This window comes from Pygocentrus nattereri, chromosome 2 (genome assembly GCF_015220715.1).
Source record: "Pygocentrus nattereri isolate fPygNat1 chromosome 2, fPygNat1.pri, whole genome shotgun sequence".
NCBI lineage: Eukaryota > Metazoa > Chordata > Actinopteri > Characiformes > Serrasalmidae > Pygocentrus > Pygocentrus nattereri.
Genome location: NC_051212.1, coordinates 6,138,507 through 6,164,390, shown reverse-complemented (window position 1 = coordinate 6,164,390; position 25,884 = coordinate 6,138,507). Strand labels below are relative to the sequence as shown.

Here is a 25,884-nt window from a genome sequence, read left to right as displayed (position 1 = left end):
GGGTTGGAGCTATCCACAGCGCCCGGGGAGCAGTTGGGGGTTAGGTGTCTTGCTCAAGGACACCTCAGTCATGTGCTGTTGGTGACCTTGTTACTCAAATAGAGTAGAGTCAGAGTACGCAGATGTTAGCACAGCGCAAAGGTCCAATGCTGTTGGAACAAAATGAAAACATTGCTGTGCCGTTTATTTGGCTTTCATTGGGACAGAATTCTCGTTGGGTCAACAGGAACAGTTTTCATTTATTGACATAGGCTAAAATTATTTTTTCTCCATTTTGCATAAACCAGTAACTGGACGACAACATAATTCATGCATTTAATGTCAACATATTTTCAGCGTGTAAGTCCAGCAGCCCTGTTGGTTCATTGTGCTGAGTTTAATAGGTGCATTTCGAGGCTTGTTCAGTCGATTCCAAGGTCACGTCATCTTTTCCCACTTTGTTTCCTGTGCATAACTTATTTCCAACTTGGGTCAAACACGGCCGCCCTCTCCCCTAGTCTGCTGACGACGCTGCTGACGTGAGGTCACCCATAATCTGAAGGTGCTGGTGCACATTTCTGGAGAAACCGAATGATTAATGTGTACATGTGTAGAAATGTCTGGAAGAAATCTGGAAGCATCGCAACAGCAGGTTAAACAGCTAAGCATTGCTCAGCATACAGAGAGGAAGTCCAGCGGCTAACAGACTGGTGCAGAACCAACAACCGGTCTCTGAATGTGGACAGAGCTAAGGAGATGGGTGTTGGCTTCAGATGAGCGTGAGGTGACCAGCCCCCCTCAACATCACTGGCTCTGCTGTGGAAATCATCAGTAGCACTTTGGATTGTCTCTTTTTGTTCTGTGTTGCACCGTGTCGGTCATGGAGGAACATAATTTGACTCCACTGTGTACTTGTACATAGATGGAATAACAATAAAAGCCTCTTGACTTGACTCGACTTGACTTGGCTTGACTTGGCTTGCTGCTGTGAGTGTTTGGTGAGCACAGGAACAGAAAGCTGCTCTGTGGCTGCTTTGAGGCCCAAAGGTGGGGGCAGGAGGGGGCCTGTAGTCGTCACAGTCTTTCAGAGAGCGAGAGCTTGTTGTGGTCAGCCTGGACGTCTCTGTGAAAGGCTGGTGAAGCAGCAGTAGGCGGTTCAGACCGTGCTGGACATCAGAAAATGCGGCCGCTCAGCGTCCTGCTCTGCGCTGTGACCATTACCTGCTTCTGTTACTGCGGTGAGTCCAGAAACAAACAGCAGCCACACCGACAGTCCGGCACCGGCCGAACCAAACACTCTATCCTTTACCTATAAACGGATACTATCTGAACACACTGCACCTCAGAAACAGCGTCTTATTACCGTCATTAGCACTAATAACACTGATATTAGTGGTCATAGTAGCGAGTGTTTATCTGTGTGAGGACGGGAGCTGGAGACGGAGGTAAAACGTGATGATGAGGTTCATGTTTTATGGTGATTTATAGCTGTTTCATACGTCCACGTCCTAAAATTCAGCTAATATTAATTTGCTAAAACATTGAAATTTTGTTCTATAGTTATAAATAAGCAAGGTTGTTACATAATTATGTTAAATTGAATACATTTTAGTGCCTAAAAGAACCTAAAAAGAACGAATAACCACCGCATAAAAATATGAAATATGAAATATTTATTAAAGCACAATTTATTCAATAAATAAAATATGATAATAGGGTTCTACTTAAATTTGAAAACAAAAGCTGTGGAAAAAACAATAGAAACAGTCCAACATGACTTCAAATCAAATGTTATGGCTTTTTCCTCACAATGAAACAAAGTCCTTCTCTTATATGAGGCAGCGATGATATACAGTCTTAGGCAAAAACTTTTTAAAAATTTTACATTTTAAAATTTTTAAAATTCCATGTTGTTGAATGTCTAAGTGAAAGTAAGTTAACACGTCGTCTACAGAAACACCACTGTACATTTTAACAAAGAGTTTCTGTTTATTTACTGAATTTAACACAAAAAATGTCTCTTTCTTTAAATATTAAAATATGTTAAAGTTAACAAATAAATAGAAATAGTGAATGAATTATATTTAGAAAAGTCTATTCAAACATCTACATACAATCTACTTACAGTACACTATAGATCAATTACATACAATCTACTTACAGTACACTATAGATCAATTACATACAATCTACTTACAGTACACTATAGATCAATAACATACAATCTACTTACAGTACACTATAGATCAATTACATGCAATCCCATCTTTAGGCAAAATCCAAGAACTGAGTACAAAAATGAGACTTCAAACATTTTATCACAGTCATTTGTTTAACATCTAATTTGAAGATTTTAAACATGAACCCTGTAAAAGAGTGAGGAATGTTTGCTCTGTTCAGTTTATTGATTATAGATTTGTCCTTATCTCTGATATGAATGTCTCTCCGTGTGTCCGTTTGCTCTTTCTGTAGCTTCCAGTGAAGATTTCACTGTAACTCAGACTCCGTCTGAACTCACAGTGAAGGAGGGGGGCTCTGTTAGCGTCGCCTGCTGCTGGGATAAAAACATCACTGGAGTGAAAGTGAAATGGTTTAAAGATGATCAACTCACTGGACACTGGAGTGATGAGCGCCTTCATAGCGAGATCCAGGGGAACTGCTCGGTGTTGTCCATTAAGAACATCCGTAACAACGAGACGGGGCTTTACATCTGTGAAGTTACGCGAGACGTCCCAAAACTGGACATCAGAAGAGGAGAAGGGACGGCTGTGAAAATCCAGGCTGAAAATGGTGTTGGAAGATTCCCAGAAGAAGAGAGTGAGTTTCTATTTTCCTGAATTTGTTTTACACACACACACACACACACACACACACACACACACACACACACACACACACACACACGCCCCTGGTCGACTGTACGCGCTGCTGATTTTCTGAGCGTAAGTAAGTGAACACATTTTAATAAACAATTACTGTTTATTTACTCAATTTAACAGATTGGAGGGGAAAATGAATACAAAACTAAATCTGCCGTAAATTGGCCACGTGTTTTATTTTTCCCCAATGTGTTAAATTCAGTAAATAAACAGTAATTGTGCATTAAAATGTGCAGAAGTGTCTCTGTAGAGGACAAGTTCACTTATTAACACTAATGCTTCTGATCATTTTAATAGACGTCAGCGTCACTAATTAATGACGTTCTATTAAAAGACTGGTTTACCAAGAGAGACGCTGGAGGACTTTCACCTGAAATGAGTTCATGAAGCCAGTCTGGTTATAAAAATGATAACAGGACCAGATCAGAGCCAGAATTACTCTTTTAGTACTTTTACTTTATACTTAAGTACATTTGAAGGTAAATACTTTAGTACTTTTACTCAAGTGGAGGTCTAAAGGGAGGAACTTCTACTTTTACTGGAGGAATATTTTACCTTGGGTGTCTCTACTTTAACTCAAGTACATGGTTTGTGGACTTTGTCCACCTCTGTTATTATTATTATTATTATTATTCAGTAACTGCAGGGACTTCAGAGCAAACTGGCTGAACTATTAGGTTTGGGGCCAGCTGGTGGGTCCTGACCATTTAAGAGTGTGAAATGATTCATATAGTGAAAAAACTACATTTTCAAATTACAACCATATATACACAAATACAATATCATGCTGGAGCAGGAAGGGGCCGTCCCCCAACTGTTCCCACACAGTTGAGAGCATGAAATTGTCCAAAATGTCCAAAATTAAGTGTGTCTCTGTAGAGGACGAGTTCACTCATTAACACTTCAACAAGTTCATTTGACTGCGCTGAAACGTCTGCGCACGGCTGTATGGTTGAATGTTCCTACAGCAGGTACACCGCATGCGACGAATCGGAGAAGTGTCCGTGTTTCTCCGTTGCTTTTCAACTAGATGAGAAAATAGTTCTTTGTAATTCTTTGTGTGCTTTTCTTTTCAACACCATGTTGAGCAGAGTCTGTTCTGTGGTGAAGATCCGGCTGTAAATGACGACCTGAGTTTTCCTCTGTGGTCTGACGTTAAAGCTGGTACAGAAACTCTGATCTGAGGCTCAGACTGAACGCAGAAGCCTCACCAGCCGTGTTCCGCTGGAGATCAACACTGAGATCTCAACCGTTTAACCTGCCGCGCTTTCGAGAACTAACAGTGGCAAACTTTGAAGGTCAGGAGTTTAAAGTTAAACTTTCAAGTAGTGAGCTCAAACGAAAAGAGCAGCAGCGTTTATTACTGACTTCATCGCTCAGAACACACAGAAATACAGCACTGTGGGCTTTACAGCTCTAATAAAGCAGCTAATCAGAGATAAACAATGGAAATTATATATTAAGGAGAAAAACAGGTACAATGAATGATACGATTTCAAATTACAACCATATATACACAAAAACAATATCAATGGAACATTTAAGAAAATTGATTTAAGAAAATGCTTAAAGTTAGCCCTTAAAATATTATTATTATTATTATTGTTATTATTGTTATTCAGTGCTGGACAGTAACTGAGTAACTGAGTAAATGTAATTAGTTTCTGTACTTTAGTATTTTTTGGTGTATCTGTACTGAAGTTTCTCCGTTCTGGGCGACTTTTTCCTTTCACTCCACTACATTTCAGAGTCTAATATCGACTTTTCCCTCCTACATTTTGAGAAATCTGTCGTTCCTTTTGGTTTCTGTGTGTATAAAAACGTAACATGTCAAAACGAAAGAAGCGCAAAGCCAGAGCACCAATCAGGGCCCAGCGGTCACTTTGTTTAGAGCTGGTTTTGACCTGTTGGTCATACCGACCCAGTGCAGCACGCGGTTCAACGTCAGCGCAGCAGCGTAAAACTTTGGGAGAGTCTGTTCAACATAAATGATGAACTAACCTAGCTTTGTGTAAATAGAGCTCAATATAGAAATATGTCCACATATGCAGTCGAGACTGACGCGGCTTTTTTCTGAATTTCTACAAACACCATTTCATTTTATAGTAAATGAGTTTGGGCTGGTTTATGTTTATGAACAGACGCCTACAGATCAACATAGTAAAGGAGCTCATCTGTGATCCTGAGTTTAAAGCCAGTTTTTATTCAACTTAAACTTGGAACTAAGTTGTAAATAAATCTGAAACTGAAACTTTGCTTGTGTGTAAAAAGTGATTTCAGAGCCACTCGGTTCTCCCTGATGGAAACTGTTTACCTTCAGTGTTTTGTGCTTCTGATCATTTTAATAGACGTCAGCGTCACTAATTAATGACGTTCTATTAAAAGACTGGTTTACCAAGAGAGACGCTGGAGGACTTTCACCTGAAATGAGTTCATGAAGCCAGTCTGGTTATAAAAATGATAACAGGACATCAGAGCCAGAATTACTCTTTTAGTACTTTTACTTTATACTTAAGTACATTTGAAGGGAAATACTTTAGTACTTTTACTCAAGTGGAGGTCTAAAGGGAGGAACTTCTACTTTTACTGGAGGAATATTTTACCTTGGGGGTCTCGACTTTAACTCAAGTACATGGTTTGTGAACTTCGCCCACCACTGGTAATTTATAAATGTATTTAACTTTAAGTTTTAGATTTCCGTGTCGATTCATGATCAGTAATGAATTTCTCCACTGAATCTATTAATCCATTAAAAGCAGATGGTAATGTAATTATTATGAACCAGTAATAATGAAAACAATTAATTGTCATTAATCAATTTAAAATTATTTATAATTAATCAAGCATCTATCTATCTATCTATCTATCTATCTATCTATCTATCTATCTATCTATCTATCTATCTATCTATCTATCTATCTATCTCCCCCGACTTACAGACTGACTGATCAACTCTCCTCTCTCATACTTTCACTCTTTCATTATTATCTCCACATCCTGTCACAGAACCCCGCTGATCTTACAAGCTGCTACCTGTTATTTAACCACGGACACTAAACCCACTACACATACAGCACTGTTCCAAGGTCTTAGACCATCTGAGAAAAAAAACACACTTACTGACAAGATAACGTTATAGGCAATAGTTTAAACACCACTGATCAAATATACATGATGTTGATTTTTTAAAAGTGTAAATAATGTAACACACTCTCTACAGAGAACACACTTCTACACATATTAATGCAAAGTCGCTGCTTATTTTCATGAGTTTAACATACTGGAGAAAAAAATAGTATAAATAAAGTATAAAATGTGGCTTCTGCGCAGATATTTTCACACTTTGTATGTTTCCTGTGTTTTATGCCAACCTTAATATTGTTTGATTTTATTGAATTGAATTGAATTGATGGATTCCACAAGTTTTATACTCTCATCTTCTTTCTTTCCATTTTTAAAGAAATTCTATTTTCAAAAATCTAAAAAGTTTGACCAAATAAAACATATCAGAACTGTCCAGCAGTTCACAAAAATACAAAAAAGTGGAAATCTGATTTGCCTGTTCTGATTTTTAAAAGCATTTATGTCCTTTATAGTTAAGTCTGAATTGACTGGTACAATAAAGACTCATTATAAGCAGGTCAGGGATCTGACTATGAACAAAAACCCATTTCAGGAGCTCTGAATTCAGTGCAGTGTAAGATACAGAAGTGGAAGAAAACGACACCACACATTCACAACTTCACACTATAGCTCTCACACAATAAGCGCTGAGAGAGATTCTGTGAAAAAGATAAAGAGATCTTAAATCAGAGCTTGACTGGGTCATAAGGGAGTTTGCATTATGACTGAGCCACAAGTCAGGGACTTTACACTTTGACAGTGGAGTTTGAATGGGTTTTGAGTTGGGGACTTTTCACAATAAAAGAGGACTGCAAATTGGGGATGTTGCACTATGACGGTGGAATTTGACTGGGCCACAGGTCAGGGACTTTGCACTATGAAAGAGAAGTTTGACTGGCTGTCAGTTGGGGACCTTGCACTATGGCAGTGGAGTTTGCACTGTAACAGTAAACTTTGATCAAGCCATGAGTTGGGAACTGTGCACTGTGAAGGTGGAGTTTGATTAGGCCACAAATTGGGGGCCTTGCACCATGATAGTGGAGTTTGACTGGGCCATGAGTCAGGGATTTTGTACTATGACAGTGGAGTTTGGGCCGCGAGTTAGGTACTTTGTCCTATGACAGTGGAGTTTGACTGGGCCACAAGTACGAGACTTTGCACTTTGACTGGGCAGTGGTTCCACTTAACACAGTCAAAAAGGCCTGCATAAACTCATTGGAACTCATGGTGCATTGTGGCTGTTATTAACGGGAAGTCCCTCATGCTTCCTCTTTAAATATAAAGTGTAGTCTTTATATTTCTTACCATAATCGTGACTAGTACTGCACATGATAAGCACTGACAATATATACAAATGTCATGTTTCAATTATTTTACATTGTCAGATTATTACTCTTAATATTGTTCTTTAAATATCCGTTGATGTTCATTATGGTTCATCAACAGAGAAGATACAATAAACCGGATAAATAAGTCAATGTCCAAAAAACAACCAAAAAAATGTTTATCTTCATTTTTCTACATTATTTGAACACAGCAGTATTTGAACAATGTATTTAGATTTCATAATAGATGGACCAATAGAAATGCTCCAGAATGAGAATACAGGTTATATTGGTCCCAGGTTATCTTCACCTCAAAGTTAAGGTTAACTAGAGGCTAAGGTTATCCCAGATTATGATTAACTACAGGCTAAGGTTATCCCAGGTTATCTTTAACTATCTTTAAATAGTGACTAAATTTTCCACACTGGCCAAAGGAGGCCCTGTACCACTAACACAACATCCACATTTTTATTTATTTCTTCATATTAAACAGGGCCCATCAAAACAAGGTCAAAAGATGTGAACTTTCACAAGCCACCCAGTACAGAAGGTAAGTCAGTGCATGACTTTGTTGGAAATTGATTGTATATTATTGGAAGTCACAAGGGTTAAGAAGGCATGATGTCGACAGAGTGGGGGGGCGGTTTGCGTGCATATTGTTTCATGAAAAAGACTAAGATGCTTGATTACCTACATGACTGAGCACTCTGCTTTATGTAGAGGGATTGTGTTGTGTATTTAGTGTTTTTATTTGTTTATTTTAACAGAGAATAAAGTTCCATTTACATCTCACGATGGAGTCGTTTACGCAGTCCGCTGCCTTCCCTTCGTTACTCTGCTGCTGGCGGTGTGTTACTTAAACAGCGATACCAAAAGGAGACCACAGCCGAAACCACGTGAGTCCCTTCAAGAAAAGCAAATAATAAATGTTGAAAGTTAACTGAAATGAAAACTGATTTTTCTAAATATAAAAGTCTTTTTCTTTGTATTTAGCTTTGCGAATATAAGAGCTGCTGGTTCTTTTGGTTGATTTGGTAATATCCACACCAGGGTGGCCAGGTAAAAATGGAAGAAATCTTGATTTGGTCACAGAATGGCAAACTGCGTTTGTAAAGCATATTCAGAAAATGCATCTTATATTATTGTTTAAAAAGAAAAAACAAGACAAAGTATTAAACCTATAGCTGTGAAATGATTAACTCCCTTTTTTTGGTGTATCATGCTTAATTGCATTTGCCTATTTTTCCCATTTAAAAAGCAGTGCATGTTTTCAGGTCCTGGTCTCTACCTTGCTTCATTTTTTTGTGGTCAGGGAATGTTTTTATGACGTCATAGCAGGTGACGTGCCAGTAACACAGCACCACATTGCCAGCACATTAACCGCCTGTGTTGGGTGCATGTCGCCGCTTTAAACAAGTTCTTTTTTTGTTGTTGTTGTTTTCTGAGGAATGTTTTTGAATGTTCTAACTAAGCTGCATAACCTGGGGGCTCGTGGTACACAAAAACTAAAATCAGGTTATCTAAGTGAATCTAGAAGCCACTGAAAAATGATGACAGCCTAATATAAGGTAAAGTCATTTGACATGGATTTGTTGTTGTTTAGAACAAACCTGTCCTGGTCCACGTCAACAAGAACACAGGTTAACATAAACCCGACAACCACTTCTTTATAAAGCAAGAAGATATTAAAATCAGACAGCTGAGATGTACATAAAGATAGATAAAACAGCACCACCTTTAAAACTGGACCATTTATATCTTACCTTTGATGACTCTGTGTGCATAAGTAGACCATTCACAGATCACTACTGACAGTGAAATGGCTTTTTTTTTTTCTTAAGTTTGGCCCTTACAAACAAGCATCCTCCACTTTATCAGGGTATCAGGTCTCGTGTTTACGGTCCCCATGCATACATCTTCTAAGCCGCTTCTCCTTCTGGGTCGTGAGGAGTGCGGGAGCCTATCCCAGCTGATATTGAACGAAAGGCAGGATACACCCTGGACAGGTCGTCAGTCCATCGCACGGCAGACAGAAATACACATTCACACCTAAGGGCAATTTAGCATGTCAAGACGGCCTATCTGCATGTCTTTGGACTGTGGGAGGAATCCGGAGTACCTGGAGGAAACCCACACAGACACGGGGAGAACATGCAAACTCCACACAGAAAGGACCCTGGTCACCCGGCCGGGGACTCCAACCCAAACCCTCCTTGCTGTGAGGTGACAGCGCTACCCACCACGCCATCGTGCTGGGTAAAAGGGGGCTAACAAAGTATCAGAGAAACAGATGGACTGCAGTCTGTAACTGTAGAACTACAGAGTGCAGCTATACAGTAAGTGGAGCTGATAAGATGGACAGTGAGCGTAGAAACAAGGTGGTCAGAATGTTATGCCTGACCGGTGTATTTACACACTAAATGAGGATGGACAGTCCAAAATCAAAGCAACAGGCAACAGGCTAATACAGTACTACTGATGTGTATTCAGTTCACTCCTAAAGAAAACAGCTAGCATCAATATTGTGATACTTGATTCTCAAGAAGAAACATCTGGATTGAAAGTGCAGATCTTTCAGTATCAATCCGTTCATCACTGTTATGAATATATTTTGTACTGAGTTAATTGTCTAGTCTCAATGTTGTCTGACCCTATTACCATATTCTACATTGCTGAGTGTGGGTCTGTACAGTACAGGCTTTATGAAGCTCTGAACTAACTGATATGAAAAATGATTTGTTGTTTCAAGGCACTCTAAACTCCTCCACTTTATCAGGGTATCAGATCTTGATCTGAATGCTGGCGCCACCTGCTGGTCAAATCCCTGTAAAAAAAAAAATTGTTACCATATTTTTTCATCATTATCATCCTTATTATTGTTATATTTAACTTGTCTACATTTGTCTACGCTGTGTATAAAACACAGTTGTTATAACTCTGTTGTTATATTTTCATTGTTCATCTTATATTTTGTACTACAACTCAGATTTATGTTCTGTATGAAATCAACATATGCATATGTAAGCTGTATTGCATTGAATTAGAAAATGTTTGTACAACAGAGGACTTTTATTTTATATTTTTACAGATTTTATTATTTTATCATAGATTTTTCATTAAATCATTTTTAATTAGATTTCATTGTATATTGAGACCTACTCCAAAAGAAATTCTGTATACATGTGGTTGAGATTCAGATTAATCCACACATTTATTTGTGTGTTAATTATACACAGTAATGGGACAGCAACACATCAGGCGATCTTTTCAAAACCTGCTATCACTGACTGACCGGTGATTGGTCTAGTGGCATTTAAATAGGTACCAAAGTGTCGTTAATATGAACCAAAATTATAAGAACAGTTTCAAGCTTACCTATGTTTGACCCAAATTCACTTAGGCCCGAGCACTGTACTGACTGGACACTACACTGACCACTTTAGGATCAGCTCTAGCAAACTAAATTGAATTGACATGAGTAAAATCAACAACTAGAAAATCAAGTTTAACGACCCAAATGTTTACATCGTAAATACGTTAGTAATATATGTTGGAAATGAATGCACTGATACCACTTTTTCAGCAATTACCAAGTCTGATGCCACACCAGAATGCTACTTAGTATTAAGTAGTTGTTAGTGGGAATGAGTGCAATGAATCTTAACAGTTAAATTATTAAATTTAACTGCTATGCTACAGTAGATAGCTTGGATCAAGTAGCGCTGCGGTAGAGAGAAGTGGGTTTTGTTCCTTATCAGAAAAGCGCTTCTATATGGCTGCAAGTAGGTTTCATAGTTTTGATCCTGTCTCTTTCAGCAGCAGCAGAATAACGGCAGGAATCACATCCAAGGCTAACACATCTGAGGCGCTCACACTTAGTATTGTTGAAGTCTTTTTAGCTGGTTGAGCTGTCCCAGATAGCATGCAGATGTGGGCCACTTCTGACGAAGATATGGCACTGCTGGCCCATGTGAGCTACATGTGAGCCAAAAGTGGCCCACATATTAAAATGCTTAAATGGCCCACATGTCTCAAAACAGATCTGGGCCACTTCTGACAAACACTGCCAGTGCTGATATAAGCTACATGATAGTCATTTATATTTTAAACAGGGGTTAAAAGGACTTTGGGGGAGCATAGCTTACAGTCCGATCTTGGCCATATACAGCACAGTACACTGTAAAACATCCAACCTAAAATGTTTTACATTTTGTGACATTTCATTTGTTATTTCAGCAAAACACCAAGTTAAAATGGTCATTTTAGTTCATTCAACACAATCTGCTTCAGTACTAGACACATTTCTACATATCCTAGTTTGCAGTTGAATTCAGATTTGGTTTACAGTGATTTATGGCTGCTTAAAACTTTGTGTTCATTAAACAACAAAACTGATCTGAGGTTCACTGAACTTAACCTTTTCTTTCAGGCACATCACTTATTTTAAATTAAAGACATTTTTTCATGCTGTAGTACACATTTTGGATATGTAGGCTTATAAACAGAAGTAACTGAGTAGTGCAGTGGGCTGAGCGTTTGCACATTTATCAGGAACTCGTGAGTTCAAATCCCATCCACAGCATAGCCAGCTGCAGCCGGTAGCCCACACCTCTCCCTGAGCCTGGGCCATATCAAATCTGCTATCTGGGGTAGCTGAATGTTTGTGTCATTGAAGGTGGAAAGGGAGAAGAGAAGCTGGCGAATGAGAAGCTCAGCTTTGCAGCTCTTTAGTGTCTGAGAGTTTCTCATTGCAGATTAAACATATCAGGAAACCAGCTGAAGTGATTATGCAAATAAGTTCGTTCATCTCCAAATTACCGATGTTCATCTTAAATCTCTCTCTTTGCCTTTTCGTTAGCTAGTAGCTAGTCAAGACTGTTGTGTGCGTTGTTATGGTGACCAGCCAACCGTGTATTGATGAAGTGGCTGTGATTGTCTTTGTGATTGTGCACATATACAGTCCGCATTAGAGATTGAGCTGCAGGAACAGCCTGTTTTGAATTGATTATTTTTGTTTATGTTGTGAAGACATAAACACATTTACATATATTTATATATTCAGTGCACACCAGTTTCACCACCACTAACACTCACACTGAAGTTATAAGGAGTCTTTCAGTCTGGACAGCTTTTTGAAAAAGCCAATCAGAACAGAGCACATTTACATATATCAGGCTTACACACACAATAACAGAAACAGCCTACAATACAATGCAATAAAATACAGGTGTAGGATGTGGACCTTTCATTTTACAAGTCTGAGTTTTAATGTACGCTGTGAAACTGATAGAGATTGATGAAATATTTTTATCATCGAAATGAAACCAGAACATCTGAGAACTGACTGTTTCTGTTTGTAAGGTTCACAGAATGCAGAAGAGGAGGAAAGAGAGCTGGTAGAGGGGGAAGAACAAACGGGAGAAGAAAGAGAGCAGGATGGGGGGAATGAACAAGTGCAAGGAGAAACAGGGCTGGAAGAGAGAAATGAGCAAACAAGAACGGAACCAGAGCTGGAAGAGGAGGATATAGAAAGGGGTGGGAAAGTGGAGCTGGAAGAGAGGCAAGAACGAACAAGACAAGAAAGAGAGGTGAAAGATGAAGAAAAGAACAAGAGGAGTGAAGAAGTACTTGTGGAGAAGAAGGGAGCAGAGGTAGAAGAGCAGGACGTGAAAATGGATGAACCTGCTCAGAGCAAAGAGAATGACAGCAATGAATGACAAGGAGGATGAAGGCTCCTCTGGTGGTTCCTCTGGTGATGTGGAGTAGGTTAGAGTAGCAGATGTTTGGTTGAACATTGCTCTTGAAGAGTTCCTGTTCTCCTTCCTTTGACACAACAGGAACTATAACTCTGGGACATCAGCAGGAGTGAATCAAAAGCTGAAACGCTCTTCTTTTTAAAACTTTTCCAAATACATTAATGGGAAATGGTTTCTTTGTTACTTTTAATTGCAGTAAAAATACCTGTAAGAGTATTAAATGTTTGTGCGTATTTACCTTCCACACTTCATCTTCGTTGGTGTGAAGAGCAGGTTTTAAATAATGATTTGATAGTTTTCTTTTCCAAACTATTTTAAAAGCCCATGCTGAAACTCTTTTAAGCCCAAAGGTGGTTTAAACACCTAATACGTTTAAGTGCTGATGGGTGCTGACGTCACAACAAGAGCACGGTCGCTGATGCTGTTACGGATATCCATATTGTTTTACTATAAATTACCTTGATTAGGCTTTAAAATGTTAAATTGTTGCATACCAACAAAGACATGATCATTTATTTAAAACATTTAAAAAGCCCTAGGTGTCCCCAAATTTTTGATGGTCAGTGTGCATTGGATTAGGCTTATATAAAAACAGTACCTTGTGGCGGTAGGAGGAATCTCTTGAATGTAACTGGCCATCTCTTTCCCTCTGCTGCCACCATGAGCTGCGGGGTCCCTCAAGGGTCAATATTAGGGCCTATCCACTTCTCAGTACATGTTGTCGCTGGGTTACAGGAATTCTTTTCATGATTTTATGTATTCACATATGATCTTTGAGTTGAATCAACTTATTGAAATTTAGTGTAGTCTGTTGCCATTAACAACTGGAGAGATTTGTATTGGGTGCTGGGTCTGTCTAACGGCATACTGGGCCTGTGTAATGCTGCATTCACAAGTTTGCATTGAAGAAAATATTATTCTGCACTTCATAGCAGTACATGGTGGCATGAAGCCACACAGACGTTGGCATTGTAGTGGCAGTAAAAATGGATAATTATCAGAGGAGAGCAGTTTAGCAGTTTATACTGTTTATTTACTTTTATTTGTGTTGCATAATACTGGACTCATCTGGACTTCAGCAACAATCAATGGCTTCCAAACAAATAAACATATGGTTTATTCCACTATTGCATTCGACAGCAAAGGTAGGGAAAATTGTACTCGTGATGGAGCGCTCTGGCTTGCGGTCTTGCGGTAACAATGTTTTCTGTCATAGCTTCATTGAAAACAGTGCAATATTTGGTTTGCCATTGTCTATCTACTTCAAACTTGAATGCATCCTTAACGTTATCCGCAAGGTTTGTTAAACCAAATTGTATTTATTTATTTATGTTTGTAGTATGAATGTCAGGATCCATTCAGGCAGAAATCTAGATCATTCTAAAGGGTTCCCAAACAAAGGGTTCTCACAACATCTGCTAATTCTGTTAGACTTTGGTGCTGCTTTTGACACCGTTCATAACATCCTCACTGAGGGCCTTGAGCACTGGATTGGCCTGCAGGGGGCAGTACTGAACTGGTTCAATTTTCTGTCATAGCGTTTCTCAGTTAATGGTAATCTTGTTCCTCGGTTGCCACCAGAGGTGGTAAGATCAGGTCCAGGAAGTGAAAACATCCTGGCCCGGATTTCACATACTATTCAAGGTTTTCTTCACGTACTATTTCTATCTCTACATGTATACACATAAATAAAACTTGATAAAAATATATACATGCGTATATATGTTTTTGCTTAACACTAATGATGTATATCTATAATATATATTGTGTTAAAACTGTGTATCACTATCTTTCTTCTTCTTTTTTTTTTGCATAGTTTGAAAAGTCCAGTAACTCTTTGAATTGGGTTCAAACGTCATTCTGAAAAAACTGATAAAAATCTAAGATTCTTTTGAAAGTCCTGGTACATTAATGTATATTTACTTATATTCTACAGCATTGCTGTTACTTATTAAGTAAAAGTTAACCTTTTAGAAAATGGTTCTACACAGCCCCCCAAAAAGGGTTCTTCTATTGTTACAAGCTTGACATCATAACAATAGAAGAGCCTTTCTGGTGCTATATAGAGCGAATTTCAAAATTCTCCATCAGTCTTAAGAACCTTTTTTTAATATGCAAAGAGCCCTTCAATCATGCAGATGGTTTGAGTATTCATGGTTATATATAGAACAATTTTCTTTACTAAAGAACCCTTAAACGACCTCATTTTCACAGGTAGATGAAGTACACAAACCATGTACTGGAGTTAAAGTTGAGACCCCCAAGGTAAAATATTCCTCCAGTAAAAGTAGAAGTTCCTCCCTTTAGACCTCCACTTGAGTAAAAGTACTAAAGTATTTCCCTTCAAATGTACTTAAGTATAAAGTAAAAGTACTAAAAGAGTAATTCTGGCTCTGATGTCCTGTTATCATTTTTATAACCAGACTGGCTTCATGAACTCATTTCAGGTGAAAGTCCTCCAGCGTCTCTCTTGGTAAACCAGTCTTTTAATAGAACGTCATTAATTAGTGACGCTGACGTCTATTAAAATGATCAGAAGCACAAAACACTGAAGGTAAACAGTTTCCATCAGGGAGAACCGAGTGGCTCTGAAATCACTTTTTACACACAAGCAAAGTTTCAGTTTCAGATTTATTTACAACTTAGTTCCAAGTTTAAGTTGAATAAAAACTGGCTTTAAACTCAGGATCACAGATGAGCTCCTTTACTATGTTGATCTGTAGGCGTCTGTTCATAAACATAAACCAGCCCAAACTCATTTACTATAAAATGAAATGGTGTTTGTAGAAATTCAGAAAAAAGCCGCGTCAGTCTCGACTGCATATGTGGACATATTTCTATATTGAGCTCTATTTACACAAAGTTAGGTTAGTTCATCATTTATGTTGAACAGACTCTCCCAAAGTTTTACGCTGCTGCGCTGACGTTGAACCGCGTGCTGCACTGGGTCGGTATGACCAACGGGTCAAAACCAGCTCTAAACAAAGTGACCGCTGGGCCCTGATTGGTGCTCTGGCTTTGCGCTTCTTTCGTTTTGACATGTTACGTTTTTATACAGACAGAAACCAAAAGGAACGACAGATTTCTCAAAATGTAGGAGGAAAAAGTCGGATATTAGACTCTGAAATGTAGTGGAGTGAAAGGAAAAAGTCGCCCAGAACGGAGAAACTTCAGTACAGATACACCAAAAATACTAAAGTACAGAAACTAATTACATTTACTCAGTTACTCAGTTACTGTCCACCACTGCTCATTTTGTAAGAGTCTAGTTCCTGATTTGTTTGAAAATGCCAGCTGTTGTTTACACTGTGTGAATGTTTTATAAGAAATGGACCAAAAGACGTGGTGTTACGTGAACGTTGGAGATGTGAAACTCTGTTCTGACAGTGAGACTCAGCTCCGCCCTGCCGAGGTCGTTGTGCTATCTGTCCTGTGTCAGTGTGGTGAGTGTGCTCTTCAACGCATCTGCAGAGGCAGCGGAAAGTTTGTGGTTGACTCTGAGGCCACACTGTGAGTGAGGAAATGTCACGACAATGGGAGGAAGGTGTTCAGAGTGTTCAGGACATTCAGAGATGATGCCTTTCGCTCTTCTGCTCTGGGGCCTTTTACTTTTCTGCAGCTGCAGCTGTTCTTCTTCAGGTGAGTCTAAAAACACACACACGCTTCAGAAGCTCTGAACAACATCAGCTCAAAACCATCACACATGGCTTATTTATTCCCTCTGTGATGTACTGTGGAACGGTTCACCTGCTCTTCCTGTTGACCCATTGAAATGAAGGGGCGTCTGCTGATTATTCAACTTTCTGCTGCATAATTCAGTCATAAAATCAGGCCTAATGGTCTTGCGAGGCCTGAGAACAAGCACCTTTAGAGGAACCGTAAACTCTTACTCAAAGCAAAAGGCTTTGTAGCTCTGGCTTTGTAGTCTGAGGAGCCCAGGAGCTTCAACCCCAGTGGTCCAGTCACTAATCTGTCCCTAGTTGGGATTTAGAGAGATTCAGAGGGTCTGGTATGAAATGGTTCAGATTTCTTTGCAGTGGCGGTGATGGGAACCAGACGTCGCCATGACTACAACACAGATATAGACATTTTATTTACCATCCAGAACCACCAGAGAACCTACACGAGTCTTCTGAGCTTATATGGAACATTAATGGGAAAAGTCTGGAATAATATTTTTTCTAGTGGAAAGTCTGGAATAATATGTTTTCTTTGGGGACTATTTTGCCGCACAGCGCCCTGCATATTATGTATCCCTCCACCATGAATGGAGATTAAGGCCAAAATCTTCTCTAAACTCTCATAAAACAGCGTCTCAGTCAGCAGGCAGTGAATTCAGATCCTCATGTAGGAGCTTTCCGTGAGGGAGCTTTTAGAGGTGGACGTCTGGTTCCCATCACCACCACTGTGAACAGTTCTCTAGAATTCCTTGAAGTTTGTCTAGAACGGAACATTTCACACTAAACTACTCTGAACGATTCTTGTTTTGGTGTTCGCCAAGCTCCGGTATCTGATCTGTCTAAAACCCACTATTTTTCAATATTAGTGTTAATAACAAACCAGATTCTTTGTTTATTGCCGCTGTCTGGTTCATATAAAACCCACAGACTGCAACTGATATAGAGAGATAGAAAGTCAGAGCTTCAGTTCTGGGTTCTCATATATTAATGCATTAAAAAAACCTTTTGGTGCAGATTTATGAATCCCGCTCATAACTGTGTGACTAATATGACAAAAATGTAATTTCATGACACATGACGTGGCACAATATAATTTCTCTGAAGTCCCATAAGTTGGGACAGATAAAGTGGGGCCACAATAAAAATCAGTATCACAAATTAGGAAACTCAGTTATTTGTCCACTCACCGCGGCGCGTTAAATCCAACGAAACATCCAGCTGGGAGGCGTTTTTAAGTGCTGACTATATCCACAGTAATCTCAGAAAAGCATTCTGTGATATGTTGCAATGCACTTTACTTAATGATAATGATTACTTAATTTACTTTAATGATAAAGACAGTCATCCGGCCCAGACGTACGGTCACAACACGGTGACGTTTCAGCTCTATAAGACGGTTAAAGACAAATACAGTCAGAACTATGTCCTCGTATGAGCAGCTGACTGACTGTAATCAGGTACAGTGACGGTCTGAAATCACTGGTGTCACCCTCTAAAATATGTCATCAGTAATATTGTACTTTTCGCGACAATCGTTCAAAAAAGAAAGAAAGTGGAGGAGAGATGTCCCCCCGTCCCCTTTATTATGTCCCAATGGTTTCAGTCACTTCACATCTACAGTATAAACACACTGCAATGTCACCAAATTAGTATTACTGGTATTAGTTTTATTGATATTTATCTATTTTCTTTTTCTCTCTATGACTGTTCTTTATCTGTCTGTGTCTGTTAATATAAACAGTTCATCATCTGTACGCAATAAATGCTGCATTGACCCCTTTAGTGGTCAGGAGCCGCTGATGGGTCTAAACTTCTGTGACACAGTTCTACATCTTGAGACGTCTTATGATGGTTTTTTAATCATTTCATGACTTTTCAAAATGTTGTTCAGGCCATTTTTTTCCATGTTTCTTTGAATTCTTTTGTATTTTAAGTGTTTTTTATATAGTTTTTTTAATATCTCTGATATGAATGTCTCTCTGTGTGTCCGTCTGCTCTTTCTCTAGATTCCAGTGTAGATTTCGCTGTAACTCAGACTCTGTCTGAACTCACAGTGAAGGAGGGGGGCTCTGTTAGCGTCGCCTGCTGCTGGGATAAAAACATCACTGGAGTGAAAGTGAAATGGTTTAAAGATGATCAACTCACTGGACACTGGAGTGATGAGCGCCTTCATAGCGAGATCCAGGGGAACTGCTCGGTGTTGTCCATTAAGTACATCCGTAACAACGAGACGGGGCTTTACATCTGTGAAGTTACGCGAGACGTCCCAAAACTGGACATCAGAAGAGGAGAAGGGACGGCTGTGAATGTCCAGGCTGAAAATGGTGAGTTGTTAACTGTTATTAAAATGTATGTTTCAAAAAGCTGCAGTGCAGAATTCGTAGAGGAGCAGATACCCCAAAAAACATACGTACATATTGATGAGTGAGTGTTTTACATCGCTGCTGTCGGGAGAAAACCTTGTATCTCCATTTTTGTCGTTTTTCGGTTTTTGGCATAATTTGAAAATACATGGTACACTTTACATGGTGTGTGAAATTCATGATGAATGGACCAAAAGAAACGACCCACACTGACTTGCAAAAAAGTCTGGTTCCATTGACTTACATTAAAAGTAAAGCAGGTTTTGTCCTTCTCCTTTAAAGTTGTCATTTTGGAGATACAAGGTTTTGTTCTGACAGCAGTGATATATATATATATATATATATATATATATATATATATATATATATATATATATATACACAACACATCATCTGTTCGACCTGCTGCCCTCTGCTAAATGCTTCAGGTCTATCCCATCCCGGACAAACAGACTCAAAAACAGCTTTTACCCCAGAGCCGTATGGGAACTGAACACTTCCAAACACACTGACAAGGACTTTCTATAGAACGCTGTGCTCAGTAGAACCGACTGAACTCCACTACAACCCTCTACTGGCACTGATTCATAGGACACTTTACACTGGTCCAGTGTTCAGAGTTCCAGAGTTCCACTCCACCCCTGTTCTGTTTATTTATATAGTATTATATAAAACTCTATAAGCCGTCCAGGGAATGTGCCACTACAGCTGCTACCTCACCTGACTATTGTCTATCGACTGTTTTAGAATATGTAGTTTTATAGTCTTTTTTCTTCATATTTAAGATTTTGATACTTTTTTTTCCCCCTTAAATCTGCACTTTATATATTTCAGCCTTATGTTTAAATTGTTTTGTATGTAGGAAGTGCCGTTGGATTGCTGCTCAATTTCGTTGTACACTGTGCAACGACAATAAACGCATCTTATCTTATCTTATCTTATCTTATCTTATCTTATCTTATCTTATCTTATTCTATCTTATCTTATCCTAACTTATCTTATCCTATCTTATCTTATCTTATCTTATCTTATCTTATCTTATCTTATCTTATCTTAAACGCATCTTATACTGGAACAAAACTTTGCAGAATTTTGTAGAAATTTGTTGCCAAATGGACCAATAGAAATGGTCTAAAACGAAGTGAGTACAATCCTTTACATCACCTTGACTAAAAGTTAAGAACGCCTTTCCTTCTCCTGTAAAGTTACTTTTTTGAGTGATACAAGATTTGGTTCCAGCAGGAACAACATGCTAAATTTATCTTTACGGAAAGGCTGATAACTGGAAACATCTTTTGAATTGTTTTATAGGGTTATACTCCTGAAATTCCTTTCCTCCACATCAGTGTAGAGCCGTCAGAAAGATTTCCACAACGTTTTAACATGGACATCACATGATGATGAGCAGATGAGTTAGTGTCGTGGCTTTGCTGAGCTGGCTGCTGATCCTGCTGCATTACTGAATGCTTTATCGGAACCATTCAACTGGAAAAACTCCCGTGAAACCACAATTCAACTGACTTTTCTACGTTTCTCCATAACTGAGTGTTCGAGATGTAAACAGAGCGGGTTTGGTGTGAAGTGGTTCAGACGTCTTTACAGTGGTGGTGATGGGAACCAGACGTCACCATGACTACAGCACAGATATAGACACTTTATTTACCATCCAGAACCACCAGAGAACCTACACAAGTCTTCTGAGCTTATATGGAAAGTTGATGGTGGAAAATAGTGGAAAATCTGGAATAATGAGTTTCCTTTGGGAACTATTTTGCTGCACAGCTCCCTGCATGTCTCCCTCCACCATGAATGGTGGTTGAAGTTCTCTAAACTCTCATAAAACAGTGTCTCAGTCATCAGGCACTGAGTTCAGAACCAGTTCATGTAGGAACTTTCTGTGGGGAGCTTTTAGAGGGACGTCTGGTTCTTATCGCCACCACTGTGGACAGTAAGTTTCTCTAGAACAGAGCGTTTCCCACCAAACCCCTCTGTTTACATCTCAATCTCCCCTTTATGTGTTGCATTGAATTCACTCCTATAGAGACAGTTGTGCTCTCAGCGCACAGACTGGTCAGTGGTGTGTGAGACCCACAGCGACGTAGAACAAACTGATCAGCTCTTTTCTGTTTGAGGGAAAACAGTCATATTGTGTCTATCATAACACCATCATGTGGTATATTTTTCCTTTTTGGGTACAGGTTTGGGGCAATAAAATGACGGTGGGGACATTTTAAATGACAATAGCTGTTTTTATCTTCCACTTGTAAAGCCAGTGAGTCGGCACAGAGTCCAACCACGCAGACTCCAGCTCTGACATCGACACAAGCCTCATCTCCAGAACTGCCGGTGGTGGTGCTGTCCGTGTCCGGCGCTCTGGCTCTGATATTCCTCTGTGTGTCTCTGGCTGTGTGGAGAACCTGCAGAAAAACAGGTACAGCCAAGTTGTACTGAGGATACAGAACATGTTCATTCTTACACTAAAGCCGCACCTCCTGTAGATAACATAAAGCATGTAGGGAGACGAGCTACATTACATCAGACAACAAGCAACATCAAATAACTGCAAGATCACAGCGTTTCGTGTGTTGAAGAACCTTCTGTCTGCTCCTTTCTTACTGAGGGTTTTACCATTGAAGACTGAGAGCAACTGTGGCCAAGGAAGGCAGGGCTACCTACCTCTTACCACACTGCATTATCATATGCATTATCAAAAACGATGTATTTTTTAATATGCTGCTCCCGAAAGTCTCACTAACGTGCAAAGAAACTGCCTTTTTACTGCATAAGAACTTTCTAAAGGTTCTGTACTGATTAAATGCCACTTAGGGACTTTTATATTATATTATATTATAGAGTATATTAGCACCAAAAAAAAGTCCTCACATCCAAAAATGTCTCCATATCAAGAATACGGTTCACCTCACAAATCGAGTCAATCAGGAAAGAGAGGATTTGGTGTCTAGAGTTCTTTAGAGCTACAAGACTATGTCAATAAAAGTGCATCACTCTCAGCGTTTCTCCCTCCTGCTCTTAGGGAGTTTTCCCTTGCCATGTGGGCGCTCGGACTCAGATTTTTCTGTGAAGCTGCTTTGCGACAACGCCTGTTATACAAAGAGCTCTATAACTAAACCTCGACTTGACTTGACTCGTGAGATTTTCAGGTTTAAAGACCAGGAAAACCGTCGTGAAGGTGGAGGAAAGCTCTGCTGCTTTAGGGTGGGTTTTTAGCACCAGTCTGTTTTGCTTTCATTTGAACATTACTGCTAGGAACCCTAGCACCCATCATGGTCATGCTGGTTGACCAGCATACCAGCATCCAAAACACATCATATCGCTGCTGACGGAAAACAAAACCCCGTATCTCCATTTTTCGCCGTTTTTTTTTTCAGGTTTTGACAATATTTGAAAATGCCTGTTTCCCTTTTCACCGTATGTAAACTTCATGATGAATGGACCAAAAGAAAGGAAAGACCCCAAAAAATTCTGGTTGCATTGACTTACATTAGAAGTACAGTAGGTTTTTTCCTTCTCCTGTAAAGTCACAGTTTTGGAGATACGAGGTTTTGTCCCAAAAGCAGCGATATGCTGGTTTTACTGGTGACCAGCCTGGCTAATCTAGCTTGGTTTTTGTAGCTGGGAAGCTCAATATCTTATTGCGGCAGGGCAGCTGTACCTGTTTTCAAATCATCCTCGAGCTATAAAGGACAGAACTAACTACTCAAGCAGAAATGGTCCATCAGATTGGGAGCTAAAAGCCAAAGACAGCAAGGCAATCGCTTGACCATCTAGATCCTCACCTCAGTTTGGCTCCTTTCCTCTGGCTGAAAGGGTAAAAACATGTCTGGATCAATTTTGTACTGAATAAATATTGAATCATTGATTTGTTTATGATTTTGTACGACGACCAAGGTAGTTCTAGTAATGCTGGCTTGGTTGTATTTATTAGGCTGTATACCAGCAGCTGGAATAGCAGTCAGGATGGTTGACACCACAGGGACCATCAAAGGCTGTATGATGTACTTATGTAGTGCGTCCTGGATGATGTGAGAATTAAAACATGAACAAATAAAATATTAAACTTGTTTCAGGCCGAAATGCCCCTTTAACGAAACACAGCGGATATGAGGGCGTGCCGAAACACAAGTAAGCAGTTATAGATGTACATTCTGCTGGGTGGATGACCGCTCTTGTGATGTTTTTGCGGTTGTAGAGAGGGTGGTGATTCGGGAGGGTCCGCCGAGTGAAGGAGACGAGCCAGAGGTCAGCGAGGAGGACGACAGCTCCAGGAACTCCAGAGGATCCACCCAGTGGGTAAGAGACGTCTCTCAAACTCACACCCGGAGCAGGACTGCTGTGAAACAGTGACTGCGGTCAGATTTACTCGGTCATCGTCCAGCTCCAGCGTCAGATTGTGCACCCGAGGGCCGTGGCGTCTACACAAATGCGCTCAGTTCTCGCAAACTAAGAACGGCTTCTGTTTCTTGACCCGTGTGTTTCAGCCAGACGGTAAGTAGGTCTTCTGAGAGACCAAGTCGAGGCTGTTTCTCACGCTAGCTCGCACCACAAGATCCCTTTGAGCTGCAGGTGTAACAAGAACAAACCTGCACTGCTCTAAAACCAGCTGCGGGAGGCCAGCTGAGCGCGGCGGCTCAGGGCCGACGCGTGAGGTGATTCTTAGCTTGTTTCGTTTCTCAGTGTTTTAACTTTTTAACACAGTTTGATCACAGGAGACTTCAGTCCATGTTTCATTTCTTTATTTTGCTCTCTATCTTTCGAAACTGCAGAGAGAAACTGTACTGCGTCCTGCAGTGCGGGGGGTGGGGGGCCGTGGTCCTGCAGTGCAGAGGTTGGGGGGCTGTGGTCCTGTAGTGCAGAGGGTGGGGGGCTGTGGTCCTGCAGTGCAGAGGGTGGGGGGCTGTGGTCCTGCAGTGTGGGGGTGGGAGGGCTGTGGTCTGGCAGTGCAGAGGGCTGTTATGATTGGGTCTGTAATGTTAAGTCACTGCGTACAGTTTTATGCCCAAGACCAACGTGTAGCTATGATACCTTACTGCACAGTATTACTGCACTGACCCGGCTGAGCAACTGAATGGGACACCCGTCTGTCTATCTATCTATCTATCTATCTATCTATCTATCTATCTATCTATCTATCTATCTATCTGTCTGTCTGTCTGTCTGTCTGTCTGTCTGTTATTCTGTCTTTCTGTCTATGTCAAAAGACAAACAGACAGAGAGAGAGAGACAGAGACAAAGAGACAGAGAGAGAGATAGACAGAGAAAAAGACAGAGAGAGACAGAAATAAAGAGAGACAGAGAGAGAGAGAGAGAGACAGAGAGACAGAGAGAGAGATAGACAGAGAAAAAGACAGAGAGAGACAGAGATAAAGAGAGACAGAGAGAGAGAGACAGAGAGAGAGACAGAGAGAGAGACAGAGAGAGAGAGAGACAGAGAGAGAGAGAGACACAGAGAGAGAGAGAGAGAGAGAGACAGAGAGAGAGAGAGAGACAGAGAGACAGAGAGAGAGAGAGAGAGAGAGAGAGAGAGAGAGAGACAGAGAGAGAGAGAGAGACAGAGAGAGATAGACAGAGATAGACAGATAGAGAGAGAGAAAGAGAGAGAGACAGAGAGAGAGACAGAGAGACAGAGAGAGAGAGAGACAGAGAGAGAGAGAGAGACAGAGAGAGAGAGAGACACAGAGAGAGAGAGAGACAGAGAGAGAGAGAGAGAGAGAGAGAGAGACAGAGAGAGAGAGAGAGAGAGAGACAGAGAGAGAGAGAGAGAGACAGAGAGAGACAGAGAGAGAGAGAGACACTGTCTCACCATAAAACAGACAGACAGTGGCTGCGCTGCTGAACTCGTAGAAATCCAGTCACTGTTATTTTGCTACACCACGAAAACACAAACAAACCATTCTAAGCGAATTCATGCTTTAATTTAATTGTTCATATTCGCTTTTATTTGAGTTGATCTTTAAATGTTTTGGAAAAACAGGCGATGTGACCCACAAGAGTTCTGTTTATATTTCAGTGTTTCAGCGCTGAAACACTGAAGCTGAAATCTGAAGCTCCCTTCAGACGGTTCGCCTGTTTTCACTCAGACGCTCAGCAGAGCCGTCGTCTGGCCGGCCGGCCGTGTGGAAAGTTCTGCGTTACGTCCTACAGTCCGGTTCGATTTCCGCTCTGCGCCGGCAGGTTCGTCCCGCAGGTCTGACTCTCAGACTTACTTCCACGACAAACTGACAAAGTCACGCCAGTAGCGTCAAATTTGAGCGCGGATGAAACACCAGGGCATGGTGAGACGCACGGGTCTCCCACAGGGCTGTGATTCACAGCCGACTGAGATGAAGCAGCAGTGGACAGACGTCTGTCCTGCAGCGTGGCTGCTCGTCTGAGTCCGAGCTGAAACGAGTTCTGTCCTTCTTTCTCTCAGTACATGGTCCCGGTGTACGAGTCCTACTTCGATCTGCAGAGGAACGACGAAGAGTCAAAGGAGGAGCAGCCGCCCAAAGGAGAAGAGTCGGCGAAAGAGGACGAGTCGGAGAAAGACGAGGAGTCGGTGAAGCGGCAGTCGGTGAAGCGGCAGTCGGCGAAGCGGTCAATCAAGTCGATCAAACGCGGCTGGAGTAAAAAGTCTAACGGCCCTGAGAAGCAGTAGAGCGCAGGGACCCCACCTGGCCGGCACTGCGCCAGCAGCACACCTGGCCTCATCCCTCTCTTCTCTCTCTCTCTCTCTCTCTCTCTCTCTCTCTCTCTCTCTCGGCTCTCTCTCTCTTCTCTCT

The 25,884-nt window shown here is 40.5% G+C and overlaps 1 protein-coding gene across 4 annotated transcripts; it reads left to right on the top strand.

Moving 5' to 3' along the window:
- The first annotated feature begins 68 nt into the window (after window positions 1-68).
- On the top strand, window positions 69-25,884 carry LOC108439995 (histone acetyltransferase KAT6B-like). Of its 4 annotated transcripts, none has more exons than XM_017718679.2 (5): window positions 69-1,217; window positions 2,452-2,796; window positions 7,800-7,856; window positions 8,074-8,202; window positions 12,668-14,711. In XM_017718679.2, the coding sequence occupies exons 1-5, from the start codon at window positions 1,160-1,162 to the stop codon at window positions 13,021-13,023; spliced, it is 945 nt and encodes a 314-aa protein (XP_017574168.1). In that variant the 5' UTR covers window positions 69-1,159; the 3' UTR covers window positions 13,024-14,711. The 4 variants fall into 4 exon arrangements, with proteins under 4 accessions (XP_017574168.1, XP_037401102.1, XP_037401099.1 ...); XM_037545205.1 differs by lacking the exons at window positions 7,800-7,856; window positions 8,074-8,202; window positions 12,668-14,711 and adding exons at window positions 21,375-21,536; window positions 23,316-23,416; window positions 25,536-25,884 and having other exon boundaries at window positions 70-1,217; window positions 2,452-2,769; XM_037545202.1 differs by lacking the exons at window positions 2,452-2,796; window positions 7,800-7,856; window positions 8,074-8,202; window positions 12,668-14,711 and adding exons at window positions 18,749-19,066; window positions 21,375-21,536; window positions 23,316-23,416; window positions 25,536-25,884 and having other exon boundaries at window positions 71-1,217.

Coding starts and splice junctions, on each gene's coding strand:
- LOC108439995 (XM_017718679.2), top strand. CDS start 1,160: ATGCGGCCGCTCAGCGTCCTGCTCTGCGCTGTGACCATTACCTGCTTC. Junction 1,218..2,451: donor TACCTGCTTCTGTTACTGCG/GTGAGTCCAGAA, acceptor CTCTTTCTGTAG/CTTCCAGTGAAGATTTCACT. Junction 8,203..12,667: donor GAGACCACAGCCGAAACCAC/GTGAGTCCCTTC, acceptor TCTGTTTGTAAG/GTTCACAGAATGCAGAAGAG.